General features: G+C 36.9%; 1 protein-coding gene across 1 annotated transcript in view; it reads left to right on the forward strand.

Moving 5' to 3' along the window:
* Window positions 1-630: 630 nt before the first annotated feature.
* dnah7 (dynein, axonemal, heavy chain 7) overlaps window positions 631-12,859 on the forward strand; it is a 72,923-nt gene continuing 60,694 nt past the window's right edge. The window contains exons 1-17 of the mRNA XM_063500301.1: window positions 631-734; window positions 1,499-1,571; window positions 2,306-2,486; window positions 2,693-2,765; window positions 2,911-3,036; window positions 3,464-3,583; window positions 4,300-4,483; window positions 4,591-4,770; window positions 4,851-5,123; window positions 5,403-5,530; window positions 5,874-5,952; window positions 6,231-6,455; window positions 6,554-6,700; window positions 7,182-7,361; window positions 9,120-9,260; window positions 9,354-9,721; window positions 10,679-10,865. Coding sequence (XP_063356371.1) covers window positions 631-734; window positions 1,499-1,571; window positions 2,306-2,486; window positions 2,693-2,765; window positions 2,911-3,036; window positions 3,464-3,583; window positions 4,300-4,483; window positions 4,591-4,770; window positions 4,851-5,123; window positions 5,403-5,530; window positions 5,874-5,952; window positions 6,231-6,455; window positions 6,554-6,700; window positions 7,182-7,361; window positions 9,120-9,260; window positions 9,354-9,721; window positions 10,679-10,865 — 2,769 coding nt within the window. The remainder of the gene's footprint in view (window positions 735-1,498; window positions 1,572-2,305; window positions 2,487-2,692; window positions 2,766-2,910; window positions 3,037-3,463; window positions 3,584-4,299; window positions 4,484-4,590; window positions 4,771-4,850; window positions 5,124-5,402; window positions 5,531-5,873; window positions 5,953-6,230; window positions 6,456-6,553; window positions 6,701-7,181; window positions 7,362-9,119; window positions 9,261-9,353; window positions 9,722-10,678; window positions 10,866-12,859) is intronic.

The following is a 12,859-nucleotide window of genomic DNA, read 5'->3' on the forward strand; positions in this document are numbered from 1 at the left end:
CCTAAGCAGAACCAACTGTGAAAAGTTGAGTGGACCATAATTACTCCACAATAATGTGAGAGACTGAAAGCCATACAGAAAACCCTTACTGTTACTTCACATTATTGCTGTTAAATGTGCTTCTGGGGTGTGCTTTTTTTTTTTTAAAGGGACTGCTTCCAGTCCTGAGGAGACTTTATTTCATATGGCTGTGTATTTAATTTTTTTAGAGTTTGTTTTTATTTTTCTGAAGTCTTGTATTTCTGTTAACTCAGCAATTATCTCAATTTCTAATTTAGTTTAGTTTTTGATAACTCCAATAACCTCTCTCCACTGCCCAGGTAATCAGAAAGCAGCCCTGGATGGAAGCAAGACCTTCATTTTCGCTGTTTCCTCTAATCACACAGAAACCTGATGGGACTGAAACAGCTTCAAAACGTGGGTTCATTCCTCTAGGTTTTGAGTTGTTGCCTCTTTTTTGGATGGTTTTATGCCAGCAGTTTTGTTTTGTTTTTGGGTTGTTGTTTTTTTGTAGCTTTACAGTTTACCTTCCTGAACTGTTTCTGTGCTGTAGGAGATGAGTTAAATGATGAGGCAGGCAGCAGGGCCTTTCAAAGCCATGGCAGACCTCAGAGTCAGTTTGAGGACAGAATGTGGATGCAGACCCGTTGGACCTCCAAGCGTCGCAGCAGAATCCGCAAAAGCATCAATCGAAAAAACCTGAATCTCAGAAAAAACCTGGTTAAATTTATATGGTGAGTTCACTGTTTATTTCTGGTCCTTTATAAGTACTTATTTGTCTGTTATAGTACAGCTATCAATCTGTTTAAAATATAAAGTAAAGCATGATTATCTCCTCCCAGGGAATGGTGATTTCTTTCACAGTAATACACTAATTCAAACTAAAAAGCAGCTAAAATAAATGTTAAATAAACTGCTAAATGGACAGATCTTTATGTCAGATTTCTTTTAACTTTTGCAGAAGGCTGAGAGCAGCCAGTCTGTCTGTTTCTAGCAGCAGTGACCGTAGCATGCAAGTGAAAGCACAGCTTTTACTCCACTGCATTATTTTAAAACCTTAGATGCTTTATTTCTAATTGAAATATATGATATCTAAATTATGCTAAGCTTGCAGCAGTATGTAAAGTAATTAAAGTTGCTTTTTTGTGGGCCTGAAAAAAACCATATTACTGGTTTGGTTGTCCAGCATGGAAAAAATGCTCTGCATGCTGACACCGGGCTTTGAGTTTGACATGTGCTGTATGCTTTGGCAGCATGGAAGGGATGTGACTAACCACTTCACCACACATTTATGGATGGTTTTTGCATTAATATTGAATATACATTTTATGTTCTTACTATAATGTATAATCAGAAAACTTTTTCAAAGGCAATTTTCTACTACAAACCATAACTGAGATTAAAGTATTGCGGCTTTAATGTGTTTAATATATGGAAATACTGTTTAATATGATAAAGTGGCATCTGTTTTTACTCTTATTTGCATTTTCTGACTTAGCCGGCAGGAAGAGGAGGAGGAGGAGGAGGAGGAGGAGGATGGCAAAACACCAGCAAGTAGAGACTGTGAAATGGTAAAATTGAACTGTGTGCTTCATGTTCAGTCACTTTTTTTATTGTGTATATCCTCATTAACAAGATGTTGGACCTGGAAGTGTAACAATTCTGTAACAGAAACAAAAATCCCCATCCAAATGTTTGCAATATGGTGACGTAGTCCCAGCTTCCCCTACACTGACACCCATGCATAGACTTTAATGCACAGATAAAGGATGCAGGTTTAGAGATCATTCATGTAACAAGTTTACTGGAAACATAATGGTAAACCAAATCCTACAGGGAATTTGTAAAGAAGACTTTTTTCTTCAATTTTTCTTGTTTACTTCAATATCATCTCGGTTGTGGTTTTGAGCAGTTCTTTTTGGAAATCTTTATACAATATAGTAATCATGTTTTCTCGGTTAAGTGCTTGCAGTTGGTAACTGCAGGATTTTTTATTTACTGTGTATGATTTCCTTTACTTAAAAATGCATTTTGATTTGGTAGTATAGTAAATGCAAGAAGTAAAAACACATTAATTTGAACTTCCATAGTGGTGCACCTTAAATAAATGAAAACAAGTAATATACTAAGAATATATTGCAGGTCATTCAGAAAGCATGCACAAAGAAAAATGTGTGCGCCCATTAAAAATGGGATATTCACATGTTGAATCATATCTTTGAGTTGGATATAGGTACAGAGTGATTCACTGGATATAGATGGATAATTTTATCAACTATTTTTTGGCTTTTTTTTGTCCTGTCAGAGATATAACTACTACATTGAGAATGGTATAGACCTGGACCATGTGTCACCTCTGGAGGAATCTTGGGTGGAGAGCATTATGAAAAGGGTCTCCCCAAACCTGAGGCGCCACAGCACATCACTGGAACTGCTGGTTGATGAGATCAAGGAGGACTATTTGCACAGCATCAAGACAGCAATCTGTATTTATTCATATATACTTAATATATACATATACTTTTAATCCGCAAATCATTCTGAGAATTGTTTATGAAATCCAAAACTAATTTATAGTCTTTTTTTATTTTATGTTGGGTTAACACAAAACCTGAAGAGTTTAGTAATAATAATAAGAATGTGGTTTCAGTGTGGGGTTTTTGTGTGTGTGTGTGTGTGTGTGTAATTGCAGTGAGATATACATTCAGAGAATCAAAGGAAAGTGACAAAGAGAAAGAAAAAGATCTGCCCCCTCACAGACTAGAGTAAGTCTGCAGGTTATTTATTGTATTAAAAACCTCTACTAATATTCATAAGCAGTAACTAAAAGACTAAACAAAATGTTCTAATTGTGTAAAGGCTCGTGGAAAGTAGTTTTTTCCTTACTGGCCCTATATTGTTTACTGTCAGAGTGGAAAAGGTGCCAAAACCATGGAACAAGTCTTTTGTCCATGCACGCAAGAGGATTGGTGAAAAGCTTTACTCTGTCAACCCCACTGTGCTGAAAATACTCTACCTTTGGCATTTCTCCTTCAAGTGAGTATGGTTGGAAACATGACAGCTTCAAATTAATTTGGTTAAAATGAAATATTTTATAATTCAGAAACTTTTAAATTACAAATGAATATTTAATTTAGTCACATGCACTATTTGTTGCACCTTCATTGCACTTGTCATAAGTTAATGATTCTGGTTAAAGCAATATTGTTGGGCCATCTATCATATTTCTTATATAATAATATTTAAGAAGCCATTGCAAGTCAGAAGTCCAGTATGCTGAAAATAGACTGTTGTTACTGGTATTTGGAAGCTGTTATGTAATAATTGATGGTGTAAATATAGATCTCTCTCTGCTTTTTGAAAATTTGTATCACTGAAACATTGCAACATGTCACAAACATAAAAAAAACAAATGATCAATGTAGAAGAGTCTTGTTTGCCCTGCTTGGCTATCTGGTTACAGAAATCTCCGGCTAATAGATGTAGAGGAGTTCCACTGCAGAAATGAGTCCATAGAGCTTTCTGAGTTTCAGCAGATTGTCACTCGACATGTTGACAGTACCAGAGGAATCCTCCTCCAAGAGTAAGTCTGCTTTATCTCTAAATACCAGCATACCTGTGCTCAGTGAAATAACAGTGAGAAGATAACTTTGCACAGATTTCATAAAAAACAAAAAACAAAACCATAAAGGTAGCTAAAAGGTAAGTACCCCCAATCGAACCACTTTTTATTAGTCGTGCCTCTCTAGCAAAATAGGCATTTTACAGTATGGTTTACTATTCTCTGACATCAGCTATTTGAAATTCATTACTCCTTTACTTATTTTTGAGTCATTCTTTGCAGACTTGATAAGTCTGCTTTGGATCATCATTCTGCTAAAAAGTTTACATGTGATTCAATTTCAGCTTTCAGACAAATGGCCTTTAAGCAAAATTCTCAGTTGAACCAATGGCTACAAGGTTCCACTCACAAAGGCCACAGCAGACTATCCCAAAAGTCCTTTGCCTATGCATTTAGGTATGGTGGTGGAGTCGTTGGCATGGTCACAGGAAAAAGTTTCCCTGTTCAAAGCTTGACTGAGGCCCGTCTGTGTGGAATTTTCATGTTCCCCCTATGGCCTGTACGGGTCTTCACCTTCATCTCACAGTCAGAAGACATACATGTTAGATTAACAGTTCATTCTAAATAGGCCAGGGTAGATAAAATGCTTAAAGTGAATAGAATAAAGTGCTGTATCAATGTGGCTTGTAGTTAAAGTGCTTTGAGTGGTCAGTCTGTTGTGTTTCTTTTTGCCCTAGTTGGCTCCTTGAAGTACAGAACATTTACCACCAAGGGTGCAAGCGTGAACTGGTGCCTTTCAAAAGCAATATGACCAAACTAGAATCTTTTTTCAACTGTGTGGCTGCGCTGATGACTTCCCAGCTGCAGAATCTTCTAACAGATTCAATCATCGACTATACACACTTAATTTCACAAGATCCGGTAAGAAGAAACTTGAGTAAGCTCAAGGGATTTAAATATATTTTGTTTATATTTTATGAGAGGGTGAACACTTTTTTTTTTGGTATCATTTTAATTTGGTCACCTAGTGTTCAGAACGAGCCAGTAAGCACTCAGGCTTTGTTCTGCATCTGATCTTGGAGGACAGGGAGATCAAGTTTGAGCCCAACCTCAAAATATATGAAGAGGCCTTCCTAAATGTGTACGAGTTCATGCTCAGATCTGTCAGCGTGATACCTCGTGTGGAAACCAAACTGTACTCTGACTGGGTAAGGAGACAACTCTATATACAGCCCTGTTTAACAGCACGCTTCCCCCTGAATTTTTACCTTACTTTGCTTTTCTCCAGCCAAGCTCACAGTTTGGAAGTACCTTGAAGCCCATCATCCTTCCAGAGGTCCTTCATGCCCACCAGGAGGAGGTACGCAGGGTATTCTGGGCTGAGTGTGTCAGGCCCAAGGAGTACATCCACAAGTATGATAAATATGCCACACTGGTATCGAGGCAGGCGGAAAAAGATGTGGAGCAGGTCCTCCGTGACCAGCACTCTTTCCAGGAATTTATGGTGCAGGTGCTACACTACCAGAAGCTTATTGATGAGATCCGGTATATGCCTTCCAAGGTAAATGCATTAAAAAAAAAAAATCTGTAAACCAAGGTCACATAACTTACTCTGTAACTATTCATGTTTCCTTCCAGTTATACTGATACATATTTTGCTGAAATAGTGTCAAATCAAAAAAGCTAAACGGTGGGAAAGCTTAAAACTAATAATCTAATAATCTAATTCTTAAATCTGTGTTTCTTTGATTGGGCTTATTTAAAAGCTCTTGCATCATTTATCACTGGTCATTTCTTAAATTGTGTTAACTGTGTCACTTATTTATACCGTGGATTTTAGGTGGTACGACTTGGCATGTTTGAGGTCCAGTCCTATAAGCTCATCCAGTCTCTTGTCAAGCGTGCACAGAACATGCAGCAGAAACTGGTTACACGGATGCTAGATGACCATCAGAAAGCCAACAAGAAGTTAGTTGGTTCTCTTTTTTTTCTCTCTACATCAGCATAGTTCACCAATACAGTTGAAGGAAGTTATCATTAAAAAAAGCTGAGAGGGATTAAGCAGCTTCTGTTTGGCAGATACTAATGAAATATGCATAGGGAAGCTTAAGAGTCAGACCTAAGCTGGTCACTCTAAAAAAATACACTGTGTGAAAGTCATAAGGGATGTCTTTAGTGCTCTTTTTGATTTTCAGCCCTGTGTTAGCTGCTCTGTGGTGTTCTCTATTGCCAAGCGGTGCCATAATAAGATTGTAAATCTGTGAAATCCTCCGTATACATCACTGAATTAATGCTATTCTTCCTCTCACAGGCTCTGTGATGAATTTGAGCAGATTTCAGAGAAGGCACTGAGCACACCACCAGATACTCAAAAGCTGATGGAACTTAAGGTGACTGCACCAAAAAATCACACATACCAGGCTTGTTGCATTATGCCATGCACAATTGTCCTTTACAGCTTGTCCACAAAGCAGTTATGGAGTGCACTTAACACCAGTCAGTAAACTTTGTCTTTTATTTATTTTTTTGTGTTTTTGGTAGTAGGCCCTCAGCTGAGGCTATAGAAAGCCTGGAAAGTCTTGCATTCCTTCACACTTATAAACTACCTTAGTATGGTTGCTGTACATTTTTTTTAAGATATAAATGACAATTGTTTTTTCTTATCCAGGCCTATATTAAAAAGGTGAAGACCACAGAGATGCCTCTTTTGCAACAAAGACTAGCACACTCTGCCATGCAGTTGTGTTTCCTGGTGGAGTTTGCCACCCTGTCAACACTGGATATGGAGCTCAATACAAAGACAATCCAGTGGTTTAAACGTATGCCATCCATCTTTGAGGAACACCAGCAGATAGTTAGCAAAATGACGGAACAATATCAGAGTGGGCTTAAGGTCTGTGTTTTTCTGTTTCAGTGTATTTTAATGTTTAATGTAGAGAAAACATACCAGTGGCTAAAATACAAGGACATCTTTCCTTACCCTCATTCCAGTTGTACCGTGAGCACTTGTTGCAAGAACTGGATAGCTACAGTAAACAAGTGGAGGAGTTTAAGGCCTTTGGTGAGACAGCCAATCTCAGCAAGTACCTGACAAAAGCTCAGGCCCTCAATACCAAACTGGAGTTAGCTGCTGAAAAGGTATATCACAACTTGTTACCTGCAAGCCTAGAGAGAAATCTCTACAGGTAGCGATTTTATATATGTATATATATGTATATATGTGTGTGTATATATGTATATGTATGTGTATATATATATATGTATATGTATGTGTGTATATATATATATATATATATGTATGTGTATATATATATATATATATATATATATATATATATATATATATATATATATATATATATATATATATATATATATATATATATATATATATATATATATATATATATAAAATGCTGCCCTCTAGAGGTTAAATATATATAAAATATATATAAAATTGCTTAGTTCACAGGTGTTATCTCAGGCTGTATTATGTGTTTATGTCTTATTTATAAATCAACTATGCATCTACTCATTATTTTATCTTTTCTTTCCATGTCTTTGTTTATTTCTTTATTTTACTTCTACTCTTACCTTTGATCCTTACCTCTGTGGAAAGATTAATGATTTAAATCTAGATGAGGAGGCATTCAGCTGGTCTGTTTCCCAATATCCAGAGCGGAAGAAGGCGCAGGAAAAGTTGACACCATTCCTGCGCCTCTATGAGACAGCTACTGATTTCATAAAACAGCGTGAGAAGTGGCTGCATGGACCCCTCACCAGTGTGAACCCAGACAAGGTAAAAGCAGTAGAAAAATTACTTTGTATTCAATGCAGGAGCGACTGGGGAGTTTAGGTGACAGATTGAGCTCAGTTCTAATTTTCTGATTTTCATTCATATAACAATGCCATTCTCTGTTTTATTTACAGCCTCAGTGGTCCAACAGTAGTATAATAAGGGCATCCAGACCGTCATACAGATTCAGATTTCTATTTTTTTGTTGAATGGTGCATTTTATCAAGTCCCTGGGAAGATAAAAAAAAAAAACTGAATAAATATAAATGCAAAAATAACGCAGAGCTTATTTTGTAGTATTGTGAACATTCAAAACAGCTAACTTGGGTAGTTCAATAAGAAAGTGGTTGGTCAGAGTAAGAGTAGACTGAGTAAGAAAGCAACAAGATTAAATGGTGAATGTAATGTAACAAAAAAAAAAATCAAATGAACTTAGTCAACTGTTCTTTGTATAACTAAAGCCCTTGAAGGAGCTGATGGATTTTTTGACTGCATTTTTATCTGTTTGTGCACTCTTATTTACATAATGACATCACTGTATGTGGTACTTTTTATTATACTCTGATGGTATTAGTATTATTAGCACTGCCATTCCCCTTTTATATTACAGCCATTCTTCCACATACTATATATATATATATATATGAGAGCAGCAAAACACTCAGCATTTTTCACTTCACTGATGTTGAGCTCCACAGAGCAGAGCTCCACATGAAACAACGTTTCTGCTTAAACTCCTTTCCTTTTTTCCTTTTAATGCTTATTTAAGTACTTCTTTCATTAACTACATCCTCAGCTATTATTACTATAAGTACCTCTGTAAGCATTGCTAACACTGCTGCTGCCTCTACTACAATCAATAATTGTACTATTAAAAACACATTGTTAAATCTAGCATTTAATAATTGCAAGCAAACACCCTAAATACTCATAGCAACCATCTACCTATTCATCTTGGCAACAACAACAGTACAAATCTTGGAATAACCTTTAGCTTTCTGCCTTTATGTTCGTTTGTTTAATGTCTGTGTTCTTTGATTTAAAAAAAAAATTAAAAAATCATTTTTCCTTTTGTATTATTATTTAACTCCCACAGCTAAGCATGTGGTAGCCTCTTATTACCAGTCTTTCAGTGTTTGCAGCCTAAATCCTGCTGTAGAGTGGAGAGCTAAGTTATGATGTAATGCTAGCAAACGTGATTCCTAAGATCCACCCACAGACGGCATGGATGCATTGTAGACACCTGCTAGTTACAAATAAAATGGTAAAATCCAAAACTGCAGTTCAGGCCTCCAAGATGGTCAGTCAGTTGACCACAGCTTCAGTCATTCATAATTTTAAACTATAATATGATTTTAAAGAGGGAGTCTATTTTTTTTAATCACCCTGTAACTGTAGTAATGGAGGAAACTCAAACCTTTTTTTTTGTACTAGGTTGTACACATATGCATATTTCTATTATAAATTTGGGCATTTTAACAAGGGAGTCGAAAAAAATTGACCTTTGGAGCGGGGATGAGAAGACAACTTTATTATTCAGTTTAATGAGTTATTATAACTTAAGTATAAAAAGTTATTTTAATTTTTGCTAGAAGTTATTTTAACTTTTGCTAGAAGTTATTATAGCTCTGATGAATAAACATTTGGTGGTACAAAAATATGACATAATAAATATTTTTATTGAATTACTTGATGTGAAATTTTTATAAATTCTATTTATGTCCTGTTGTTATGTAAAAAATACCCCCATCCCCAATATAGGTAGAAGGTGATGTTGGCAACTATTGGCGCGCTCTATACAAGCTGGAGAAATCCTTAAGCGAAGTACCCAATGCCCTTAATATAGCAAACACTATAAAGGCTAAGGTGGAAGACTTCAAGGAGCACATTCCTATGGTGCAGGTGAGAAATCAAGAGTAAGATTTGGTATTTGACTTTAATACAATATAATGTGAAATTTTGGAAGTAATTTGGACTGGATGTACTTTTTCATAGGTACTGTGTAATCCCGGCCTGCGTAAACGTCACTGGGATGCCATGTCGGACTTGGCTGGCATCTACCTGGAGCCAGCTGATGATCAGGTGTCCGTGTCTAACTTCCTGTCAATGCACCTGGAACAGCACTTGAGCAGCTTCGAAGGCATCAGTGAAGCAGCCAGCAAGGAGTACTCACTGGAGAAGGCCATGGAGAAAATGGCCAGTGAGTGGGATCACATGGAGTTTAATCTCCTTAGCTACCGAGAGACAGGCACCTCAATCCTGTCATCGGTGGAAGAAGTGCAGATGTTGTTGGATGATCACATTGTGAAGACACAAACCATGAAAGGCTCACCCTTCATTAAACCTTTTGAAGTGGAAATACGGTGAGAGTCAAGAGGAATTGTTTTTGAGTAATTTTGCTTTGCTTGCTTGGAAAATGAGTTTGGTATAATGTTATTAAGGGGAAAATTCCATACACTCACTATTTAGCTGCAATCTGTTGGCAGTCTATGTATTGCTTGCTGCAGGGCTCGGCTGAGATTGTGTGGCAAACAGACATCTGTGCCCCACCGCCCTTACTGCTAATGTGAACTTGTTGCATAATTTAGCTGCCAAAATTGACTGTTTTTGTGAGCATCTGTGCTGCCCAAAACACCAACAAAGAAGCCCAGAGATGTACAGCTTATTCATAGATGTTGTAGTGATAGTGAGCTAATGAGTTCTATCCAGAAGGACTTCACATTTAAACAGATGCCACATGTGGATTAAAGTACCCACAACAATCCCTGCTGAGATCAGAGGAGCTTGAAACATTTTTTCAACCTCTACAGAGAGGTAAAAGGTCTGAACTGATGAACTGAAACAGTTTTATAGGGAAACATTGCACATCATTGTACAAGTATAATAAGCAGCTATAGGAAATGTCTTATGGATGTTGTGTGAGTTTTCATCAAAGACATGGAAAGCACACATGTGTGGTCTTAGTTTAAGTCTGGTCGTGTTTTTTTTTTTTTTTTTTTTTTTAAATAACTGTGATCAGGATGAAGATGACAAATATTATATGTAATCATTGAAAACAAAAACGTGAACTTTAAAAATCAGTTGGAATTTTTTTTTTAAAATGCACCAACCTTTTTATTTTTGTGAGCAATGAAATATTATATAGCAAAGACTGCAAAACAAAACAAAAAAGAATAAATGTGCGGAAGAGAATAATAGCATGTAAAGGAATCAGTTTGTCTTTTACAATCTGACCCTCTGCCTCTGCATCTGATTGCAACATTTTAACTGCAAAATGACTACACATCAGTAAGTAATATTATTATAATTTTTATCATTAGGGAATGGGAGGGCAAGTTGCTGCTTCTCCAAGAAGTTCTGGACGAGTGGTTAAAGGTGCAGTCTACTTGGCTGTACCTGGAGCCCATATTCAGCTCCCCAGACATCATGGTTCAGATGCCTGAAGAGGGACGCCGATTCACAACTGTTGACAAAACATGGAGAGACATCATGAAACAGGTTTCACTGGTGAGTGTTTTTGATCTAACACTATTGCCTTTGAAAAGCAAAAATCTGAAGGAGATTTGGGTTTCAAGACCTGTGTATTTGTACTTGTTCTGTGGTTTGAAATGCAAATATAGCTATAGCGCATCCAGCTCAGGACAAGTATTTATTACTAGACAGCATGCACCTTAAAATTTCAAGTGTTCTACTGTAATCAGATTAAATTCAGTGCATTAACCTGAGCAGGTGGGTCAGCGTGCAGACACATAAACATAAACGCACACTGAGAGATTCTGAGAATATGTAGGAAGAGAACAATGTCAGCCAAATACACCGATACAGCCAAAGCAGAAAGGAGCATTCAGACAGAGGGAATGCGATAAGAGTGAATCAGTCCGAAACGGATGGGGAGCGAGACAAAAACAACTGAGCGGGGATAGAAAGTGAGTGTTGCAAGAGCATCCTCAAAGAGTTTCCAAAGGGTAATTGGCGTCCTCAGTAGACCTGAAATGAGACACATCAATTTCAGGCAGTGTCCTCCGAAAGCCCAGCCTGACTGCACCATCAAATAGAAATTATGGATTTTGTCTGGAAGGGGCAGGGGTGTATGGAACCACAAAGAAAATGAGGTCACCGAGGGATGGGCAGCCTGCACACAAAGACGCTCATGTGTACACTCTAAGCTGCTTTGATATGTTACACTGTGTTATTGAGCATGTCAGCATAAATACTAGAGCAGTACAGTTTAAACTTAATTTTTTTCCTGTATAATGGAGCTCAGTTTCTAAAGGCTATATGTACTTTTTTCTTTTATTAAAGTAACATATGGCCAAAATGTTGTATCAATATAAGGATTAAAAATTTAATAGAAAATTCTGTAAATAGAAAGATTTGTTGGAGTGAGAGAAAAGGATAGATTATGTAGGCGTGATCAAAAGTTTGTGGAGTGGTTCATTAAAAATCAGAAATTTTACCTCAATAAATTTCAGTGTTTCTCTATTCAAGGTCATGTTTTCAAGACCATCCAGATTGCTTCCAGTGTGGTGGATATTTTTAGATTGCTCCCTGGAAGTCCTGTTCTGACCACTTGGACTGTGCGTCTGGAATTTGGCTGCAGACCTTAAATTCGTCCAGAGAGCAGCCATCAACTTCAGTTTCAAATTTAGCCAGATTTTATTTAAAGGATTATTAGAGCTAGGCCTCCAGCTTCCACCAAGCAGTTTTCAACAGCTTTCAGTTACCGAGCCTGAGTGCAGTGTATCAGATTCAGTTGCACCGCGAAATCATACCCCAAAGTAAACCTATGCTCTAAACTGACCTTTCTGCAGTGTCCTGAAGCGTCATGTTAGAAGGAGAACGTTCATCGGTGCGTTGTATCATGCCACACATACAGCACAGTGTTGGCCACAGTAAAACAATCTGCGCTCAACAACTTGACTGCTTGCCAGATTTAGTTCATTGTAAGTTTGTCAAACAAAAATCAAACTATTTGGAAGCAGTGGAAGAGATGCATCGCAAATATATAGAGTATGGGGTTGGGAAAAAAAATTGGTATGGCATAGTATTATAATATTTTGCATGGGGGATATATTTGTGGAATTTTAAAGCAAAAAAAGATCGAAGTGGTTATTTTTTAAATTTAACTTTGAGGACATAATATGCAATTGAAAAAGATGACAAATCAAATATTTGTTATTGTAATACTCTGCTTATCGCAACATGTTAAAAATCGCAATAATATTGTATCACGACTGAAGTATTGTGATGATATCATAGTGTGTGATGTCCCACTGCTAAAGGCATATATTAGTGCATTGAACCAAAGTGAAAGTGGTTCAGTGTGGCACCAGAAAATGATCTTAAACAGATCCCTAAAATTAAAATTTTTATTTATTTTTTGATAGGGTTCGATAGGGAATTCCTCTAACTTTTGATAAATGTGAATGTATTGCGCTACCAGTAATGACAGGGGGGGAAAGTTTGTAAACTTTTTTAGAAATGTTAGCTAGATAGCTAAA

This window comes from Pelmatolapia mariae, linkage group LG16_19 (genome assembly GCF_036321145.2).
Source record: "Pelmatolapia mariae isolate MD_Pm_ZW linkage group LG16_19, Pm_UMD_F_2, whole genome shotgun sequence".
Classification (NCBI taxonomy): Eukaryota; Metazoa; Chordata; class Actinopteri; order Cichliformes; family Cichlidae; genus Pelmatolapia; species Pelmatolapia mariae.